This window comes from Capra hircus, chromosome 7, assembly GCF_001704415.2.
Source record: "Capra hircus breed San Clemente chromosome 7, ASM170441v1, whole genome shotgun sequence".
Classification (NCBI taxonomy): Eukaryota; Metazoa; Chordata; class Mammalia; order Artiodactyla; family Bovidae; genus Capra; species Capra hircus.
In genome coordinates, this window is record NC_030814.1 from 27058530 (window position 1) to 27079734 (window position 21205).

At 37.8% G+C, this 21205-nt stretch overlaps 1 protein-coding gene across 1 annotated transcript in view; it reads left to right on the top strand.

Moving 5' to 3' along the window:
- The window catches only part of HAPLN1 (hyaluronan and proteoglycan link protein 1), a 78820-nt gene extending 64226 nt beyond the window's left edge, over window positions 1-14594 (top strand). The window contains exons 4-5 of the mRNA XM_005683399.3: window positions 9869-10171; window positions 12717-14594. Coding sequence (XP_005683456.1) covers window positions 9869-10171; window positions 12717-13006 — 593 coding nt within the window. The 3' untranslated portion in view covers window positions 13007-14594. The remainder of the gene's footprint in view (window positions 1-9868; window positions 10172-12716) is intronic.

The following is a 21205-nucleotide window of genomic DNA, read 5'->3' on the forward strand; positions in this document are numbered from 1 at the left end:
CAGAGAGTAAAGAATCTGTCTGCAATGTGGGAGACCTAGGTTCGATCCCTGGGTAGGGAGAGCCCCTGGAGAAGGGAATGGCAACCCACTCCGGTATTCTTGCCTGGAGAATCTCATGGACAGTGGAGTCTGGCAGGCTACAGTCCATGGGGTCACCAAGAGTCAGGCACGACTAAGCAACTAACACTCTCAACACTCTCAGTAGGTTCAAAGACCAAAATGTATACAAAGCTAAACAATAAAGTGTGCCATCTAGCCTCTACCAAAGCCCTCTACACTTCTCCTTAGTTGATGATATATCTCTAGACACTCTTCATTCATGAATTCAAGCATTTCTTTACATAAGAGAACAAATTTTGACTACATTAATGGACTAGTCCTCCCTTATGTAAACCATAGGTGTGTGTTTGCTGTAAGTTCCTTTACATTCTAGGACATATTTGTGGCTTTTGGAAAAATATCTATTTTGTCCACTAGCATAGCACTGAAGATGTGACCTTCTGAAACCGACAGAGTACCATTACATGCGTACAGATTTATCAGCTTTGTGTGTCTGATACATTGCTTGATGTTGTAAAGTGCATTTTTGTGACCTTTTCTTACTTGTAGTTCTTGGCACCTGATTGATTGCATGCCGCCTTATACTTAGAGTGTTTATTGATTCACTTTAATATCCATGAACACTGGCATTATTAAAGATGAAAGAAGCAGTTGGCTTAGAGAAGACAGTAATCATCAAATATTAATTGAGGGTCATTTTCTTTTATCAAAGGAGCATCAGACAATGGAAACTCTAAGATGCTTATGTTAGTCCCAGCTTTGTCAGTATATGTTTTGTAACCAGATCAAGTTACTTATCCATATTGTACATTGGCTTCCAATCTATGAACAATAGCTTGAACTATGTTATCAGTTGGTAGTTTTTCTTCTTAAAGTCCATGTTTATATACTGCAGTATTTCCTAAACTTAAGTAACTCATATGCCCATATTTGTTATCTCCTTATACTTACTTAAAAATAAATTTTAAATAAATAGAAAACAATATAACTTGCCAGAAATAGAAGGAAACCAGAAAAATAAGTACAATGAATATAAGGTCTTTCTAAATTATAACTGCTTGATGATGGCTTTGAGTATAAAGCCTGCTGTCCCTTTGAAAAAGAGATTTAGCACATTTTAGAGGATAATACGCTTGATAGTCAAACTGAGACTGCCTTTAAGACATACTTAGATATGTTGAAGGGGAATTGTAAGAAGAGTAATTTTTCCTATACAAGCCCTGCACCTTCCCAAATCTCCATGTTTTCCATGTTTTCAGGATACTTCTTTACCATATAACTCATATGCATATGAGCTAAGTAAATGCGCCCAAGAAACCAATTTAATTGATAAATATTTTTTAAAGTGCTGTTTTTGTACCATGAGAAACAAAAAATTCTAAAACATGGTTCCTTTCATTCAACAATCTTACAGTCCATTAAAGATTCTAAGATACTTTCAAAAGTAAGAACTTTAAAATAAGGTGGAACTTGTTAAAGTAAGTAGGTACAAATTGCTCTAATCATATCCATATTTATTTTGCTCACTTTCAGTAATGCCCCTGGACAGCTGAAACTTAGGGAAAACTCCTTTCCAAAGGTAACACGGTTAGGAGTAAGAGCTAGGACTAGAATTTGATTTCAAGTGCCCTCAGTGAAGTCATTGTTTTTATCTACTATGATCTGGGGGTTTGCAGTAAGGAGAAAGCTTCTGTTGCAGTAAGAGTAGAGGTTTCAGAAAGGCACTGGTGTTTGACAGCCTCAGTTCTTCTGAAGCTTTCTAAAGTTCCTAAAGGCCCCAAAGTTATTTGGGAGATGATCAAGGGACTGTCTTTTAGTCATACTGCATTAATTGGTATGTCTATTACAGCTGCTAAATCCCCTTCATTGCAGAGTGTTTTTCCATCTTCTTGTGTACTATAGGAAGAGTAGAAACAGTCATTAACCAGAGGATCTGCCTTAAAGTGACTGACATTTCCACATTTAACATTATCTACATGAATCCATTTCTGAACAACTGGAGACAATGCAATCCTTTAAAAATAAGATCAAAGACCAATGCTACCCTGAGCCTTATCCCCTCCACCCCCAGCTATGATGTTCTCAGACCACAGATTTCTACTGTAACTCTAATCACATTTTTTTTGGTAAATATTTGCAAACTTGTCCAACTTCACTTTTCACCTGCTAAATGGAATATAATGGTCATCTGAGTTAAATTCACCCATTCCAGTCCATTTTAGTTCACTGATTCCTAAAGTGTCAAGGTTCACTCTTGCCATCTCCTGTTTGACCACTTCCAATTTACCTTGATTCGTGGACCTAAGATTCCAGGTTCCTATGCAATATTGTTCTTTACAGCATCGGACTTTACTTCTGTCATCAGTCATATCCGCAACTGGGCATGGTTTTCATTTTGGCTCCATCTCTTCATTCTTTCTGGAGTTGTTTCTCCATTCTTCTCCAGAAGCATGTTGGGCACCTATTGAACCTGGGGAGTTCATCTTTCAGTGTCATATTTTTTGCCTTTTCATATTGTTCATGGGGTTCTCAAGGCAAGAATACTGAAGTGGTTTGCCATTCCCTTCTCCAGTAAATAGTTTATAAGTGAGTGAATGTTTGATACAATGGGTTTATACTTTCAATACAAAAAAGTCTGCATGCAAAGGAAGGGCCATGCAATGGAAAGCACTCTAAAGGAAGAGACACTTGAAGGACCATGAGAGGTGAACTTTGTACCTTCATAGCATAGACAGCATGACAAAATGGGAAAGAGAACCTCACAGGTTGAAGGAGAAACTCTTCAAAGGCCAAAATGTGAGTAACAGATGCCACAGGTAGTTAGCATCCAGTTTGACTGATTTAAGGCTCAGCATGGCAATAGGGTGGGATAAATTTTTTTTTTACTTTTCATTATCACCAATTTCAAATGTTTGAAAGAGGAGGAAGACTATGATGAAGAGTGTAATGTGTCTCTATATATAATCATCCAGCTTCAAAAAGTGTCATCAGATAGCCAATCTTACTTTAGCCTGCTATACCCACTGAAAAATTTTCAAGAAAACTCCAGGGTATTATTTTATCTATATATTTCAACTTGAGATAAGAATTCATTTAAAAATAAAAATACAAAAATTTTAACGATAGCCACAGTGCCATCATAGAATAAAATCTGACGAACCATGATTGCTAAGAACAGACACTATGAGGGACTTGACAATTTCCACCTCAGTTCAGTTCAGCCACTCAGTCATGTCCGACTCTTTGCGACCCCATGAATCACAGCACACCAAGCTTCCCTGTCCATCACCAACTCCTGGAGTTCACTCAGACTCATGTCCATCGAGTCGGTGATGCCATCCAGCCATCTCATCCTCTGTCGTCCCCTTCTCCTCCTGCCCTCAATCCCTCCCAGCATCAGAGTCTTTTCCAATGAGTCAACTCTTCGCATAAGGTGGCCAAAGTACTGGAGTTTCAGCTTTAGCATCAGTCCTTCCAAGTAACACCCAGGACTGATTTCCTTTAGAATGAACTGGTTGGATCTCCTTGAGTCCAAGGGACTCTCAAGAGTCTTCTCCAACACCACAGTTCAAAAGCATCAATTCTTCGGCTCTCAGCTTTCTTCACAGTCCAACTCTCACATCCATACATGACCACAGGAAAAACCATAGCCTTGACTAGACGGACCTTTGTTGGCAAAGTAATGTCTCTGCTTTTGAATATGCTATCTAGGTTGGTCATAACTTTCCTTCCAAGGAGTAAGCGTCTTTTAATTTCATGGCTGCAGTCACCAACTGCAGTGATTTTGGAGCCCAAAAAATAAAGTCTGACACTGTTTCCACTGTTTCCCTATGTATTTCCCATGAAGTGATGGGACCAGATGCCATGATCTTCGTTTTCTGAATGTTGAGCTTTAAGCCAACTTTTTCACTCTCCTCTTTCACTTTCATCAAGAGGTTTTTTAGTTCCTCTTCACTTTCTGCCATAAGAGTGGTGTCATCTGCATATCTGAGATTATTGATATTTCTCCCAGCAATCTTGACTCCAGCTTGTGCTTCTTCCAGCCCAGCATTTCTCATGATGTACTCAGCTTATAAGTTAAATAAGCACACTGACATTATACAGCCTTGACGTACTCCTTTTCCTATTTGGAACCAGTCGGTTGTTCCATGTCCAGTTCTAACTGTTGCTTCCTGACCTGCATATAGGTTTCTCAAGAGGCACGTCAGGTGGTCTGGTATTCCTATCTCTCTCAGAATTTTCCACAGTTTATTGTGATCCACACAGTCAAAGGCTTTGGCATAGTCAATAAAGCAGAAATAGATGTTTTTCTGGAACTCACTTGCTTTTTCCATGATCCAGCGGATGTTGGCAATTTAATCTCTGGTTCCTCTGCCTTTTCTAAAACCAGCTTGAACATCAGGAAGTTCACGGTTCACATATCGCTGAAGCCTGGCTTGGAGAATTTTGAGCAGTACTTTACTAGCATGAGATGAGTGCAATTGTGTGGTAGTTTGAGCATTCTTTGGCATTGCCTTGCTTTGGGACTGGAATGAAATCTGACCTTTTCCAGTCCTGTGGCCACTGCTGAGTTTTCCCAATTTGCTGGCATATTGAGTGCAGCACTTTCACAGCATCATCTTTAGTATTTGAAATAGCTCAACTGGAATTCCATCACCTCCACTAGCTTTGTTCATAGTGATGCTTTCTAAGGCCCACTTGGCTTCACATTCCAGGATGTCTGGCTCTAGATGAGTGATCACACCATTGTGATTATCTTGGTCTTGAAGATCTTTTTTGTACAGTTCTTCTGTGTGTTCCTGCCACCTCTTCTTAATATCATCTGCTTCTCTTAGGTCCATACCCTTTCTGTCTCCTATCAAGCCCATCTTTGCATGAAATGTTCCCTTGGTATCTCTAGTTTTCTTGAAGAGATCTCTAGTCTTTCCCATTCTGTTGTTTTCCTCTATTTCTTTGCATTGATCACTGAGGAAGGCTCTATCTCTCCTTGCTATTCTTTGGAACTCTGCATTCAGATGCTTATATCTTTCCTTTTCTCCTTTGCTTTTCACTTCTCTTCTTTTCACAGCTATTTGTAAGGCCTCCCTAGACAGCCATTTTGCTTTTTTGCATTTCTTTTCCATGGGGATGGTCTTGATCCCTGTCTCCTGTACAATGTCACGAACCTCCATCCATAGTTCATCAGGCACTCTGTCTATCAGATCTAGGCCCTTAAATCTATTTCTCACTTCTACTGTATAATCATAAAGGATTTGATTTAGGTCATATCTCAATGCTCTAGTGGTTTTCCCTACTTTCTTCAATTTAAGTCTGAATTTGTCAATAAGGTGTTCCTAATCTGAGCCACAGTCAGCTCCCGGTCTTGTTTTTGGTGACTGTATAGAGCTTCTCCATCTTTGGCTGCAAAGAATATAATCAATCTGATTTCAGTGTTGGCCACCTGGTGATGTCCATATGTAGAGTCTTCTCTTGTGTTGTTGAAAGAGGGTGTTTGCTATGACCAGTGCATTTTCTTGGCAAAACTCTATTAGTCTTTGCCCTGCTTCATTCCACATTCCAAGGCCAAATTTGCCTGTTACTCCAGGTGTTTCTTGACTTTCTACTTTTGCACTGCAGTGGCCTATAATGAAAAAGACATCTTTTTTGGGTGTTAGTTTTAGAAGGTCTTGTAGGTCTTCATAGGACGTTCAACTTCAGCTTCTTCAGCATTACTGGTTGGGGCATAGGCTTGGATTACCATGATATAGAATGGTTTGCCTTGAAAACAGAGTTCATTCTGTCATTTTTGAGATTGCATCCAAGTACTGCATTTCGGACTCTTTTGTTGACCAGATGGCTACTCCATTTCTTCTAAGGGATTCCTGCCCACAGTAGTAGATATAATGGTTATCTGAGTCTTGGATAAATGCTCACAGTGCAGCAACTATATACATAAGAATTGGAAGGCTATAGTAAACCACATGCAGCAGAAGAGATACCTTGTGGTTATCATTTACTAGCTCTTATTCCAGGTTCTGACCTTTTTTCACTATCAATTACATGCTTACATAGGGTCATCACGCAGTCAGGCAAGTTCTGCTTATGCTCCTTGTCAATGTTCTAACATGCATAAATAAGACCAAGGAAGTGTATCATTTTAAATGTCATAATTAAGCTGCCTTTCCAACTGTAATTGTACAATGTCTTTAATTATATTGGCCCTTAATACCAGATTAAATGCTATGTCGTTCAAAGAATTTTCCCAATTAGAAAAAAAATCGTTCTACTTCAAGATGCCAAAATTGTACGGTTTGTATTTATAAGGTTCTCTTCTGTCTTGGCGGAGAAGGCAATGGCAACCCACTCCAGTATTCTTGCCTGGAGAATCCCAGGGATGGGAGAACCTGGTGGGCTGCCATCTATGGGGTCGCACAGAGTCGAACATGACTGGAGCAACTTAGCAGCAGCAGCAGCATTCTGTCTTGGAGTCGTATTTTTATGTGTGTGTGTGTGTGTGTGTGTATACACATACAATCATAGACTTTTTGCAGAAAGACACCACACCCCAAACTCAAGGTATCCTAGAGTACTCAGTATAATGCCTGCTCTTAGTTGTATTTTAAAGTCTGTTTTTCAAATCACACTGATTTTTTTCTAAAGTAAACCCTTTTGAAAAACTGACCTACATATGAGTTGGAATTAGCTGTGGAAGCATAATTTTTTTCATGTAGAATCTTGGATAGGGTAAAGCCCTCTGATTACTACCAAATTACCCACACTGCTAGAAACAACATCCAGCAAGAGATAAGCCTTATATAACAAGGAGAGTGTCCCCAGAAATTCATGAGTAGCTTGGCTTACAGAATTCATTTGAGCAATCAATAAATATATAGATAATGATATGAAAAACATGATATTTGTACTTCTAATCTTCCACTGTATTATTGGTCTTCCACTGATGAAAATGGGGCCAATTCACAAAAATATGATCTGAGAACTTTTAGAAATAGAAAGCTAATTTCATATATGTATGTAACACTGAAAGGCATTCTGAGAGATACTGTGGAAAGTAAAAGTGTTCTGCATGGCCTCTACCTTTTTATTATTAAAAATATTTACTTTATGGAGTTACTGAAATTTCCTTTAGCTTTAATATGCACCATGGCATGAAAATCTTTCACATACCCAACAAATTGATATTTGCCAACAACTAAGATAAACTGGACTGTGCAATTATAAGTCTTAAAGAATGTGCTTTTAAAACATATTTCAATTCACTAAACTACTCACATCACTTGATATTATCCTTTTCCATGTGATGGATATTTCTTATGAATCCCCTTTGTAGTAATGCATACCAGCCTTTCAGGGAAAAATAAAGAGCTTTTGATTATATTTTGACATATAAGTATAAAATAATCATACTTGGAGAATAATCATATACCCTTCTTTCTCACTCATGAAAGTTTAACTTTTCTTATTTTTGTAATGCTGGATGAAAGTAATCACCATTTGCTCCATAATTCAACTGTAGGAATTTCACATTTTTCCACAGAGCCAAGAAAGTTTCTGTAGTTATAGTCTTAGATGTTGAAATCTTAACTAGCTGGAAGTAAAACGAGTAAATAAATAAATACTAACAAACATGTTCCAGAAATGCCCCCACTTGTACAAAACATCTGATTGTTGAAATGTGTACAATAAAGTGAAACTTTTAAAATGTTGGTGAGGATGTGGAAATTGACCTTGATTTACTTGGAATTTGTTCTTTCCAGCATCAAACATTGATTAAAATCTGCTAAGTAAATTTTTTGAGTTACAGTAAGTTGACCATTTACCCTCACCATTGAAAAAAGGTGAAATTTTAATATAGGGTTACACTTTGACTTTGAGAAATGATTGCATAAAATTATGTTAAATGTAAAAGGAACTCAAAAATATATTACACTGTTTTTGGAACTAAATCAAACATAATTCAATGGTTAATCAAGGACAAATGACTAAAGAAAAAATTTCCACAATGCCTATGGGAGTTCACCAAATCAGTCTGGTGAATTAAAACTTGAGAGGTTGCCTAGGTCTTTAAAACTATTACAAATTAAAATAGCCTGCTTTCTCCACTGTTACCATCTCAAGCTATTTGGGAAATGGAATTCAACCTAAATGGTTGAATCTAGGTTTGTATAGGTTGAGATTTTCTCTCACTTAAGGTCTAGCTGCCAAGGAAAGCTCTCCTGGAAAAATGAAATATTTTCCTTTCCATGGGCATTCCTGGGCTTGCTGAGAAAAGAGGATGCAAAGCGTGAGGAGACTGGGAACACTAAAGCGTCTCCTTCTCAGTGCTGTCTGGGCTCTTAGTTGGATGCCTGGGCATAGCCCTTCTTAGAAGGAGTCACCTCCAGGCTTTCCCTACCCCCATCCCCCCATCTCTACAGGGGGCAGAGGCAACCAAGAGAGTCTTTTCCTCCTTACTTTTGGCTTCAAGTCAGCTTACAGATCTCTCAGCCAAGAACCTGAGAAGGCAGGATGAGATCAGGAAGCCTTCCTGGATCTCTGCCTCTAGTGGATGGTGCCAGCTGGAATGTCCTGCAGGGACAAATGTGTCCTGCAGAGGCCTTCAGTGGACATGACTTGATTTAGGCTCTTGAAATTTCTTCCTGTAGAATATTCCAGGACAACTGATAAAAGAGAACATTTCCTGTGCAACTGGTTACACTATTAGTAGATTGTGCATCATCTTGCACAGGGTCTGCAGTCTCGTAAAATAGCACATTTGGTATAATCCACCAAATTACTGTGTGAGTCAGACAGTTTTTTACATTCCACATGCTAAAATATGAATTATTACTCATTATAATAAAAAATTCAAGACAAAATTAATTTTCTTTTAGCAACCATGGAGGAGAACATTTTGACTCAGTGGTCCTTCATAAAGTCCAACAAATGATACAACTTTGCATTTTTATGATGCAACCCTTATTCTTTAAAGAAACTGTGCAGAAAGTTGTGAGACAGCTCAATCACCTCCCGTAATAATCTGATTTGAACCAACCTAAAGAAATGCTTTGGAAAACTGTTGCATATTCCCAGGCAAAGTCAAGTGCCAAATCTTCACCAAGTGCTACATTTACTAAGGGTTTTTGTCCTCTAAAATATTTAATTCTTTGGCAGATGTCTATTTTGTACCTACCTTGTATAGGACAAGCTTCTAAAGGCTTTTGCTTTCTATTTGCAATATCAATATCAATGTTTAGAAAAGCTTAGTTTCAGTTTGCAATGCATGAATACAGAAGCTGAAAAAATAGTAATAGGAATATTTTAAAATGAAAGCTTTTATTTTGTTGTATTGTTCAAGGAGAGAAAAAAATAAGATTAAGTTAAGCTACAGTAAAAGCTGAGACAAATGAATAAGAGAGCCAGGATGCTTTTTATGGAAGTGCCTCACTGTAAAAAATTACCCTATTAATATGAAATAAGACTTCTTAATTAAGTTTTTGCTAGATATGCAAAAGGTAAGTTCACCGGGAGGGCAACTTGAAAACTATAATTTGCAGATGAATCATTTCAGAAAGGAGAATTATGAGGCTTGAGTTGAATGCTTAGCAAAACAGGTAAATCACTGAAGTTACCAGACCAAATAGCTCATTGTGAAATGCTCAGAGCTGAGAGTCTATTTGAAGGGAAATGGGACCATTAGAAAACACTGCAAACTGAACAGAAAGCTGCTATTTCATCTGATGGTGATTCTGTTTTCCCCACCCAAGTGGGATTTGCTTATAGTTCTTACTATTTGTGCCACTAACGAGTCCTTGCTTTCTCCTTTGGACAGGTGTAGTGTTCCCTTATTTTCCAAGATTGGGGCGCTACAATCTCAATTTTCATGAGGCACAGCAGGCTTGTCTGGACCAGGATGCTGTGATTGCCTCCTTTGATCAGCTGTATGATGCCTGGCGGAGTGGGCTGGACTGGTGCAACGCTGGCTGGCTCAGTGATGGGTCTGTGCAATATCCCATCACAAAACCCAGAGAACCCTGTGGAGGCCAGAACACAGTGCCTGGCGTCAGGAACTACGGGTTTTGGGACAAAGATAAAAGCAGATATGATGTCTTCTGTTTTACATCCAATTTCAATGGTAAGATATTAACCATACTACCTTGTTTGCTATCCCAGAGACCAATACATACTATGATATGACATTAAAATTTTAATCTTATCTACTTAAAGAAAAATCTTTGAAGTATTGCTTCATATAAAAGAAGCTCTGTAATATCATAATTTTTAAAAATCCACACAGATACCAAGCACAAGTACATATTTCCATGATTATTTGGTTTTATTGCATCCAACTGTTGCTGTAAAATAGTTTGTCATGTTTTATGGAGTCTTTTTCTTACTGCCAAAGATGCTGCTGCTACTGTGTGCCCTCCATAGGATATAGATCTCTCCACTGAAGTAAGGATGGCATCAGTGTCATGCTCTTCTTTAAATTACAGTGTCAATTTATTCATAGATCATCAGCAAAGCTTAGGATAGAGAGCTTGGATAAAGAGAGAGCTCTGATTAAGAGAACTTTGCAAGAAAATTAAGTAGAAATAACACTGGAGGCAAAAGCAGAAGTGAGAGATCCAGGTTGCATCGGTACTGATGACTGATCAGTTGAATTCAGCACAACTCCCAACCCTATCTTCCTTCTTCCAGAACCAGTGATGTGACAGTGGGGCCTAGTGCAAAATGAAAATGTGGGCTCCTTGTTAAAAAAAAAATTATTAAAAATCTTAAGATGACACAGTAGAACATTCAATCAAGCATAAGGCCCAATGTAACTGTCAGGTGGCAAACCCATGAGGCTGGCCCAGGTCCCATTATTTTACATTTTAGTTGCCTGTTGATATGCTATGGGGAAAACAGAAAGGAATCAGGGATCAACAAAAGGTCAGACAGTAAATACGTTTGGCTTTGTGGGCCATATGCTCTCTGTTCCAACTGCTTCATGTAGCTTTGTATGCTGCTGCTAAGTCGCTTCAGTCGTGTCCGACTCTGTGCAACCCCACCAGGCTCCCCTGTCCCTGGGATTCTCCAGGCAAGAACACAGGAGTGGGTTACCATTTCCTTCTCCAATGCATGAAAGTGAAAAGTAAAAGTGAAGTCACTCAGTCGTGTCCAACTCTTAGCAACCCCATGGACTGCAGCCTACCAGGGTCCTCCGCCCATGGGATCTTCCAGGCAAGAGTAGCTTTGTGTACTACAACACAAAAGCCACCACAAACAATCTTAAACAGATGGCTGTGCCTGTGTTCTAATAAAACCTCACTGGACTCATGTGCTATAGTTTGCCAGCCTCAGGTACAGGTAATAGAGCTAACCCTCTATTAATGCTCCCGTGACCACTACCCATTCTCCAAATTATACCCTTTTAGTCTAGAAAGAACTGACAAGCACTAATTTAGACTTAAATAATCTATATTTGAAGAGAGGCAGGAGGGTATCAGGGCTTCCTTGATACTTCAGTTGGTAAAAAATCCACCTGCAGTGCAGGAGACCCTGGTTCGATTCCTGGGTCGGGAAGATCCCCTGGAGAAGGGATAGGCTACCCACTCCAGTATTCTTGGGCTTCCCTTGTGGCTCAGCTGGTAAAGAATCCACCTGCAATGTGGGAGACCTGGGTTTGATCCCTGGGTTGGGAAGATCCCCTGGAGAAGGGAAAGGCTACCCACTCCAGTATTCTGTATAGTCCATGGGCTCCCAAAGAGTTGGACACGACTGAGCGACTTTCACTTTTCAGGAGGGTATCACATGACAATGTGTAACCTGGTAAGAGTCTGATCCTATTCCACCTGAAACTAAAAGTCTGAGAAAATCTTGCACTGGTAGGTGCCTGTGACTTTAGTTAGTCGATGTCATGTTTTATACTTTTTATGCATATTTAGTACAAATTGAAGGAATCTCGGTAATGAACACTACTGAGGTAAGTGGTTGAGGCTAACTCGCTCTTTTTTGTGAAGTCAAGAAATGGTTAGGTGTCAGAGCTCCCACAGAGGGAAGTTGGAAAAAACAACTTACTCCTTTCCTCTCTGCTAGTGAGTGAACAGACTGGGTTCACATTCTAAGTCCGCACTATTTATGGCAAGTGACTTCCTGTATGTTTTGCATTTTCATACTGTAGTCTTTGAAGAAGAATAATGCCTTATTGATACCTGTAATGAAAAGGACTTGAGGGCTTTTGATTTTTTTTAAATGGACTTTTCTGTCAGGAATGTTTTTTGATCCTTTCACATTCAAATTTTGGCTCTCCAGAAACTTGTGCTGGGCTTCAGTCTTGCTACAGCTAGAATTTAAATAGCTCTTGCTTTTAACATGGAATTCTGTCTTCTCTAATGCCACAGAAGGGCCCTTTTAGCCACTAATTGGCTAACAGAGACTGCATCTGTCATTTCCCTTTTCTTTTTCACCACTCTAAAAGGGCATGTCTGAACACACATTAAGGGGCAAGGAAAAAACTAATTTAATGGAGAGAGATCTAGGGTTACTGCCTTTAACTGACTAGCCTGTTTCAGAACCTCTACAGACACTGCTCTATATACCCCCGCATTGAGAAACACTTCCATTTGAGGCTCTTTCCATCTCTCTCGGGCTAAGCTCCAGACAGGCCCACTGACCCTCTTTCCTTCTCTCTGCAGGCCGATTTTACTACCTGATCCACCCCACCAAGCTGACCTACGACGAAGCGGTGCAGGCTTGTCTCAATGATGGTGCTCAGATTGCTAAAGTGGGCCAGATATTCGCTGCCTGGAAACTTCTGGGATATGACCGTTGCGATGCAGGCTGGTTGGCGGACGGCAGTGTCCGCTACCCCATCTCTAGGCCAAGAAGGCGCTGCAGTCCTAGCGAGGCTGCGGTGCGCTTCGTGGGTTTCCCAGATAAAAAGCATAAGCTGTATGGTGTCTACTGCTTCAGAGCATACAACTGAGCGTGACCCTAAAGCACGTCAGTTTGAAAGTCATTAAGAACATGTGAAATGAAAGGTTGTTTTTTTTTTTTCCAATATGAACTCATGCAAGTTACCAAAACTGTGATAACCCTTTTTTACTTACTGTAAAAAGTCATTTTCATAAAGACCAATTCATTAATTTGTTTTTGTAAAGCTATTATCATTCAATATATATTATAAATTAATATAATTTTAAGGGAAGCACTACATATGGAGGTTTTACAGCCAAACTGTTTAGGCTACATCATCCCAATGAAGTATCCTTTCATGATCGGGGCATGCAATAGCTTGAGGATTGCTAGGATTAAACTAAGGAAAGTAAAGCTACTCAGAGCAGCAGCTGCCACAAGCACAAATTTTACACGTTTGTACAATTTTGAAATGCACTACAATAAACAGATTAGAGACAACAGATTTGAAATATAGGCTTCTTTACATAAACTGAGGTTCTGAGAGGTTGCACAACACTTAGTTTCACAAGGGAACAATCTACACTTTTCTAAAATATTTCAAAGCTCCAATAGTCAGACTATTTTACTCTTTAAAATCCTGCCTTTCTGACCAAAAAAAAAAAAAAAAAAGCAGATGGACTCCAATGTATGACAAGCACAGTTAAAACCCCTTAAGACCCCCATTTGTATGAAGTATGAAACTAAGATAAGCAGATCATATTTAACCAATGAGAGATTCCTACCTTCTTCTAATTAAAATTATACATGCCTGAGAAGAACTGTTTTCTTTTGAGTAGCTTTACTGAATTATATTTAAATTCTAAGGGCCGTTTGCTAAGCAGCATTTAGCATCTACTCAGGGCAGTTATATAGATAAACTGCTGGACAGAAAAATTGTAAAATTTAGCAGCTTGATTTTATGTTAGCCTATGAAGTGATATTGTCCTATAAAATTAACTTTAAAATATTTAATATTTCCTTCTTATTTACATGACATGACAAAAATTTAAATCATAGAAGGAATAAATAACTATACTTGCCTAACCAAGAAATAAGAACCCAACTTTCAGAATTCTTATTATTCCTATTTGTATATAGACTAGGAAGTCCAACTGGTGCCTGTGTTTGGGTAAAAAAGTCAACAAAGTAGTTTTAACCTTTCTCCATATAGAAAATGTGAACAGTGATGGATGTCACTTTCTTGCTGATCATCATTAGGCGTAAATGAAATGCTGAAGCTGTCAAAGAGTTTACACTTAAATCTTCAGGGCTTTATATGAAAGGGTAAGACCAGCTTCAAAAAACAACTTTCCCCATTAGCAGCTCCAATCTTAAATAAAGCTCGGTTTTCCTATATTTTTATGAGTGTTGAAACCCCACAGGGACCAATATTTGTATTCAAATTACATTTCATGGTTTCCCATTGTTTCACAATGAGTTCTAATAAATGGGATTTAGTATAATAATCCAAGTATGACATAGCTGATATGCTTTCATGAATGTTTTTATGTAGATTTTCCTCCCATGAACATGAGTAAATAAATCTGTTTCCTGAATTGATTGTGGTTGCCTTCAAAGCTCTGTAATAATTCTAATAAATTTACTCTATAAATGTAGAGTTATGTGTGTGGAAGGTATAGGACAATTGGAAGTCCATGAAACCATAACTATACTCATATATTATCTAGGCAGAATATTGTAAATAAAAGTAGATTATTTCTTCTGTCAAAAGCATATCTGGAAATTTTCAGATGCTTTACTATTAAAAGATGAGAATGTATGCATGCACATTTTTACAGTAGGTTGGATATGCAAATTGTACAAAAATATAAATCCAAAGAGATTGTGTAGTTTAACTCAAACACTGCTGATACAAATAGAATTCAAACTTCTAAATTAAAAATACCTGAATGGTCTAAGATAATATGAATATATTATTTAAAGAGGGACTATCTCCAAAACAGTGACTCTAGTACCTCAAAAGTGGGTTCAGCTCACTGGAGGAAATCCATACTTGAATGATTATTATTCACATTACGAGAATATTATTGGAAGTACAAGTGGAAAGGAATTTCTGCTGAAGCAGATATACAAATTTCAGTTATTGCTGCAAAACTCTACCTTTATAATATTAAGCATAGTAACATTTCTTAACTTTTGAATACTTACTAGTATAGGAATTGGTGCTGATAAACATCTTTGGAGTGACTGTTAGCTGACTAAAGTCTATACTGACTGCACACCATTTTTCCATGCTTGGGAAAAAAAAAAAGTCTTAACAGAATGAATACTGCTGGGCAGAATTTTTATCTTCTGACTTCTCCCAAAGGATCAGAATTCCCATACCCTTTTGGACTCCTCCTTGAATAAGAGTTTCTTTTTAATGTTCATATTTTGCCATTTTCACCAAATATCTATTTTCCTATTTCATTCCTCAAGATATTTCACTGAGAGTGTCTGAAAAAAAAAGGTTATACTAACACAGTTCCTAATGGAAAGTTGGTACAACACTGGCTAACACTGGCTAATTCAACAATTGCTACTCAGACTTGGGTACTAAGAACAACAGAGGGATGAGATGGGAGTCTGGTTAGGAAATCTTGCTTTGATCATTTCGTTCATAATTAACACTTGGCCCATTTAAGGAACAAAGTATATCTGCATATTTCACTGACAAGCCTACATTTGAAAAAATAGACAAGAAGAAATGATACCTATAAAAGGCAATATAAGAGTGAAAACAAGTTAGTTACATTAACACTGGAAGCCATCTTTTACCAACTGCTGCCATGTTTTATCACAGTAATTTCTAGTCAACTATGGTATTTGTAAATTTAAACTTTCTTTCATAGAAAGGGGGCCGGTACCTGTTAAAGTTTTATTTTATGCAATAATATAGTCGCTTATTATTTTGGCAATTAGAAGTAGCCTCAAAGGAGATTCCAATTTGGTTGCTGGCAGCCATACTGGGTTTCTTGATTTCAGTGCTCCAAAGAATATGGTGGTCTCAAGGAGTAGTTGACCACTAAGGAGGAAAGGATGAAAAGGGAATCACTTATTCATTCTCAGCATAGAATACATAAAGAATGATCAGTGGATAACTGACATAGTTGTGTTGAGAAGTTAACTGTACCGTAGCTCACTACTGCCAGCACAGCAATGATGTACAATGAAAGAAATGAGAAATACAAAATCATTATTAAGCCACCTGATTAAAAGGAAGTCAGTATTTAAAGGCATTTAATACCTACTGAGTACAAATCTGAGAAGAACCATATCTGTATTAAAAAAAAAAATGTTTTCATTTTCTGTAAGATACAATGAACTGGTAAACAAAAATTAAAAGTCAATTTTGTGTTACTGCAGTATCTCTTGATTCTTCTGAGTTGTAGAATCTTAGCTATTTTTCTTTGTGTCAAACCCCATAAATGCATTGTTTCAAGAAAAGACATTTAACTCATCCTTGCTCTGATACAGTTGACTTCAAATTGTAAACACCTACCAACTCCCATTTCCTATATTTTGTAAAGTTATCAACAACAGCAACAAAAGGAGTATATCTGTAGTGTAACTAAATCAGCAATAGTATTATCCCCAAATCTACTGTGATTCAAATCTACTATAATTTATTTTGTTCATCTGGTTAGCAGTGCCAGGAATCTGTAGTATCCTCGAATAGATTTATATATTTAAACTACATTATGTAGCTAAATTTAAAAAAGGTTTTTAATTTTCTTGCTAAAGTCCTTCTCAAGCACTTTATACTCCAATAAAAGGAACATATTTGTTAATATTTCCATCCCTTCTGAATTTTCAATGTGGAAGACAGTTTCTGGATATTTCTGGTATTTAAAAATGGATTCTTGAGTGCAAGAGTCTATTACTGGTACAATGACTTGAATGTAAGCACATCTAAAACAATATGGGTTACTGACATTCAAACAGAAAAGTTTACTTTAAATTTTTTCCCATACTTACTTGGAATACATTGAACAGCCTTGGAGAAAAAAGTCTAAGGGTAACATAAAATTAAATCATGTTTCTTTAATGTTTAAGTTTTCACACAGATGAAAGGTATCATCTTAACTTTTCCAGCAAACCTCTTGTATTATTATGGCCAAATCACACACAAACCTGCTTGGTACTAATACTGAAAGGTCCTATGGGTTTCCATCAGTTCAGTTCAGTTCAGTCGCTCAGTCATGTCTGACTCTTTGCGACCCCATGAAGTGCAGCAAGCCAGGCCTCCCTATCCATCACCAACTCCTGGAGTTCACCCAAACCCATGTCCATCGAGTCAGTGATGCCATCCAGCTATCTCAGCCTCTGTCGTCCCCTTCTCCTCCTGCCCCCAATCCCTCCCAGCATCAGAGTCTTTTCCAATGAGTCAACTCTTCACATGAGGTGGCCAAAGTATTGGAGTTTCAGCTTTAGCATCATTTCTTCCAAAGAATACCCAGGACTGATCTCCTTTAGAAAAGTGCTTAAATAAAAACAAGTTCACTGTTCAGATGTGGTGCCCTTAATTCCCTATCAAGTGACAAGGTTTAATACTAAGACTGTTCTTGAGCAGAAGGGACCTTGTCTAAGATGATAGGCAAGAATTGATTAGTTATTCAGTTGTGTCTGACTCTTTGCAACCTCATGAACTATAGCCCTCCAGGCTCCTCTGTCCATCCTATTTTCCAGGCAAGAATACTGGAGTGGGTTGCCATTTCCTTCTCCAGCGAAGCTTTCTGACCCAGGGATCAAACATGCATCTCCGGCATTGGCAGATGGATTCTTTACTGCTGAGCCACCAAAAAGTAAAGTGTTACATTAAAGCATTACTGGGTAGTATGATTTCTTCAGCCCTTCATTTAGCATTATTTAGAGGGCACAGCTTAAGATGACTCTGGAGTCCTTATCTCTCTGTAGGTGATGTATTTAGGATACTGACAGCAGGCTACTTGCTCCAATCTTTAGAAGGAAATTCACTGCACATACATTTTTTTTTTCACTAAGAAGAAGTGAAGCTTATTTTCTCTGTATTTGTTTCAGACCAATAAAGCTTTGTCACCTCTACAGCTACTCATCATCTGAAACGACCTGGGTCCGCCCAGAGAGTAGCTCCATGTCTTCTCTGAAGTTAAACAATTTTCCTTCTCAGCTTATCCCTGTCCACTGAAGTTGTCCAGTTCCACATGCCTCCATTATTAAAAGATGCCTCTTTCTTTCAGTTGGTGTCTGACTGCAGCGTGAGCTGTGTTTATTCAAGGGATTATTCTCAAGGTAGAGAGAAAGCTCAGATTCTTCATTTTCTAACGATGAACCTATTAGTTTGATCAACAAATATGAGATTCTCATATGGTGGTAAATTCTAAGAATACCACATTCCCATATTTTTCTTTCTAAGTAAGGGGCTCAATTGGCAGCTCTTCATTCTGCTTGAAATATCTGGGATTTTTGTTGTTTTTAAAATTTTTTTCACTATTTCTCTCTTTGATTTTGGTCAATTAAAATTTTGCCTGCCAAAACTCGTACATATGAGTAGAAAACAAAAAGCAGGAAATTTTGAAGTTTTCAGTCTTTGAAAGGCCCTTCTTTGAAAATGCTGAGAATCTTACATGTGAATCTGAAACAAAACTGCAGAACCATTCATTTATTATTCTGATAAATAAACATATTCGCGTGTAATGATTGCTGTGAGCCCAGGGAAAAGATAAATAAAGTACTTTGTGGCTCTGCTTATATTCGAGGTCAGCCAAACTGAACATCCTTGCTCCATGGGAAAGCACTTTAATTCCTGTGCTGAGAGCCTAACTTCAAGTGGCTGAGAAGCAAAGTCTGCTATTCTAATAGGAAAAAAAAAAAGTTTTTTAAAGGCCAACCTTTCAGTTCAATATACATGAAAATTTAGTAATATATTAAAGCAGTTGGCAGCATATTAGAATCACCTAGGGAGCTTTAGAAAAACTTTGAGGCCTGGGTCTCTTTCCCATAGATCATGGTCAAGGTGCAACCTGGACATCAGGATTGTTCGAATCTTCCCTCACAGACCTCTGGTAAATTTTAATATGTAGTCAGGGTAGAGAAACACTGACTTAACAGACTTAGCAGGAAAAAAATCAAAACCATTTCACTGATATATGGTTGGACTGATATTTATAGTTCACAATTTAAAATAATTTTAAAAATAGTATAATTGGTTTGGATTTGATCAAACTCAGAAATTCTTCAAATGTGAACATTGGATTCATTTGATTTGCTCTTTTTCTCCAAGTAATAGTTTCCATTATATTAGCAGATGTGTTCTAATAAGCTATTTTTCTGCCTGCCTGCCCTATCACTGTCACTTCTGTAAAAACTACTATAAACTACATATATCCTAACTTCAAATTCTTTCCCATATAAACTATCAAAATCCGAGGCCTATACAATAATTGTGTAAAACATTTTGGGGACAAGAATTCAAACTCTACTTGAAGCCAATTGCTTCTGAGATTTAGTTATATTTCAGGAAGAAGAACCTATTCTCACAGTGAGCTTTATATTACAACATGGACCCTTAGACCAAAAATATAGATAAATAAACAAAAAGCCAACATACAATAGGAAAGAAAGAAAACGAAAATTACTCATAATCTAAATATTTGGGGAAAAGGAAGAAAAGTACTGTTAAATTTTATAATGTCTTATTTCCATTATGTCCGTAAATAAACACTTGCTAAATTGAGTCATCAGTTCTAGAAAATACACGATGTATAAACTATGTCAATAATGCTATAAATAATTTCCTAACTGGCCTATGAATCTGATAGAGTTAGTTAAGTCAGTTGCAACTCACGCTGAGGCACGTGGAAGTCATGAACAACAGAGTTAATTAGTTTGAAATATCCTCCAGCCATTCTTCAGCTCCCTTAGCTCTCTGGCCCCTCCAGAGAGCAGGAGGTCAATGGTCTAGCATTGACAGAGGAAGCAGGACCTGACCTTTCCTTCCCTGGCTTTCAACTAACAAAAGAAAGACTAGTACTAGTGGTACAAGGCATGAGGCTCCCTACCAGAATATTGCCTGTGCAAACAGAGGGCATAAAGTTCTATTTTTATCCTCTCCACCAAGAAGAAGAATTCTAATTCTAAAGAAAAATATACCATATTGAGTGGATTAAAAAGAATAAATATTAATTAGAAAAATGCACTAACATATAACAATTTGCCACTACCAAACAGATAAAGCAAATTGTTGAAGCATGACAATTCCCTTGAGAACTGGCTCCCTATTAAATGACCATTGGAGGAAAGTTCAGGCATCAGGATTTGGAGGGAGAGCACTGCTCAGGATGAACTGTGAAAACTTAGAAACTCTCAAATCAATAGACAGCATAAAAGCATCTAGAGACTGCTGCCTAATGCCTTAGAGAGTCAGTGGAGGAAAGCTATCACGGTGATAGTAGTCTGCAGAAATGCCCTTATCTTACTGACCAAAGCACTACTTCAAAAGTCAGTTTTGACATGTGATGTAAATAAATCACTTCCAATCTTCTTTGGAATAATGCAAAGATAAATAAAACACTGAAAAAATATCAGTAACACTTACTGCTATTTGAAATGTAAGTATTTGATGTCTCTTCACATATAAAATCCTTTTTAAAACTTCAAAAATTTACAAGTAGAGAGTATTGATCTGAGGCTATGAAACTTCCTTCCTTCCATGCAAATACTAAAAAATGGCAATTAAAAAAATTGTGTGATGTCATCTTTGTGCAATTAATTAATATGCATAGTAAAATCTAGAAGGATATACACTAACATACTCATGAGGGTTATCCTTTTTCCTTCTACTTCTGAAATCTCCACAGCAAAGTTGCATTATACAAAAATTATATAACAAATTATTGTGCTATAATATTAGTGGATTCTCACTGCTGCTGCTGCTGCTAAGTCACTTCAGTCATGTCTGACTCTGTGCAACCCTATAGATGGCAGCCCACCAGGCTGCCCCTTCCCTGGGATTCTCCAGACAAGAACACTAGAGTGGGTTGCCATTTCCTTCTCCAATGCATGAAAGTGAAAAGTGAAAGTGAAGTCGCTCAGTCATGTCCGACTCTTAGCGACCCCATGGACTGCAGCCTACCAGGCTCCTCTGTCCATGGAGGCTGAACTAGCTGGATTTTCTCAACATTTAATTCTATGGACATTTGAACCAAAAATATTTTTTCCTGGCTTAACATATCTTCCTGTTGTAAGT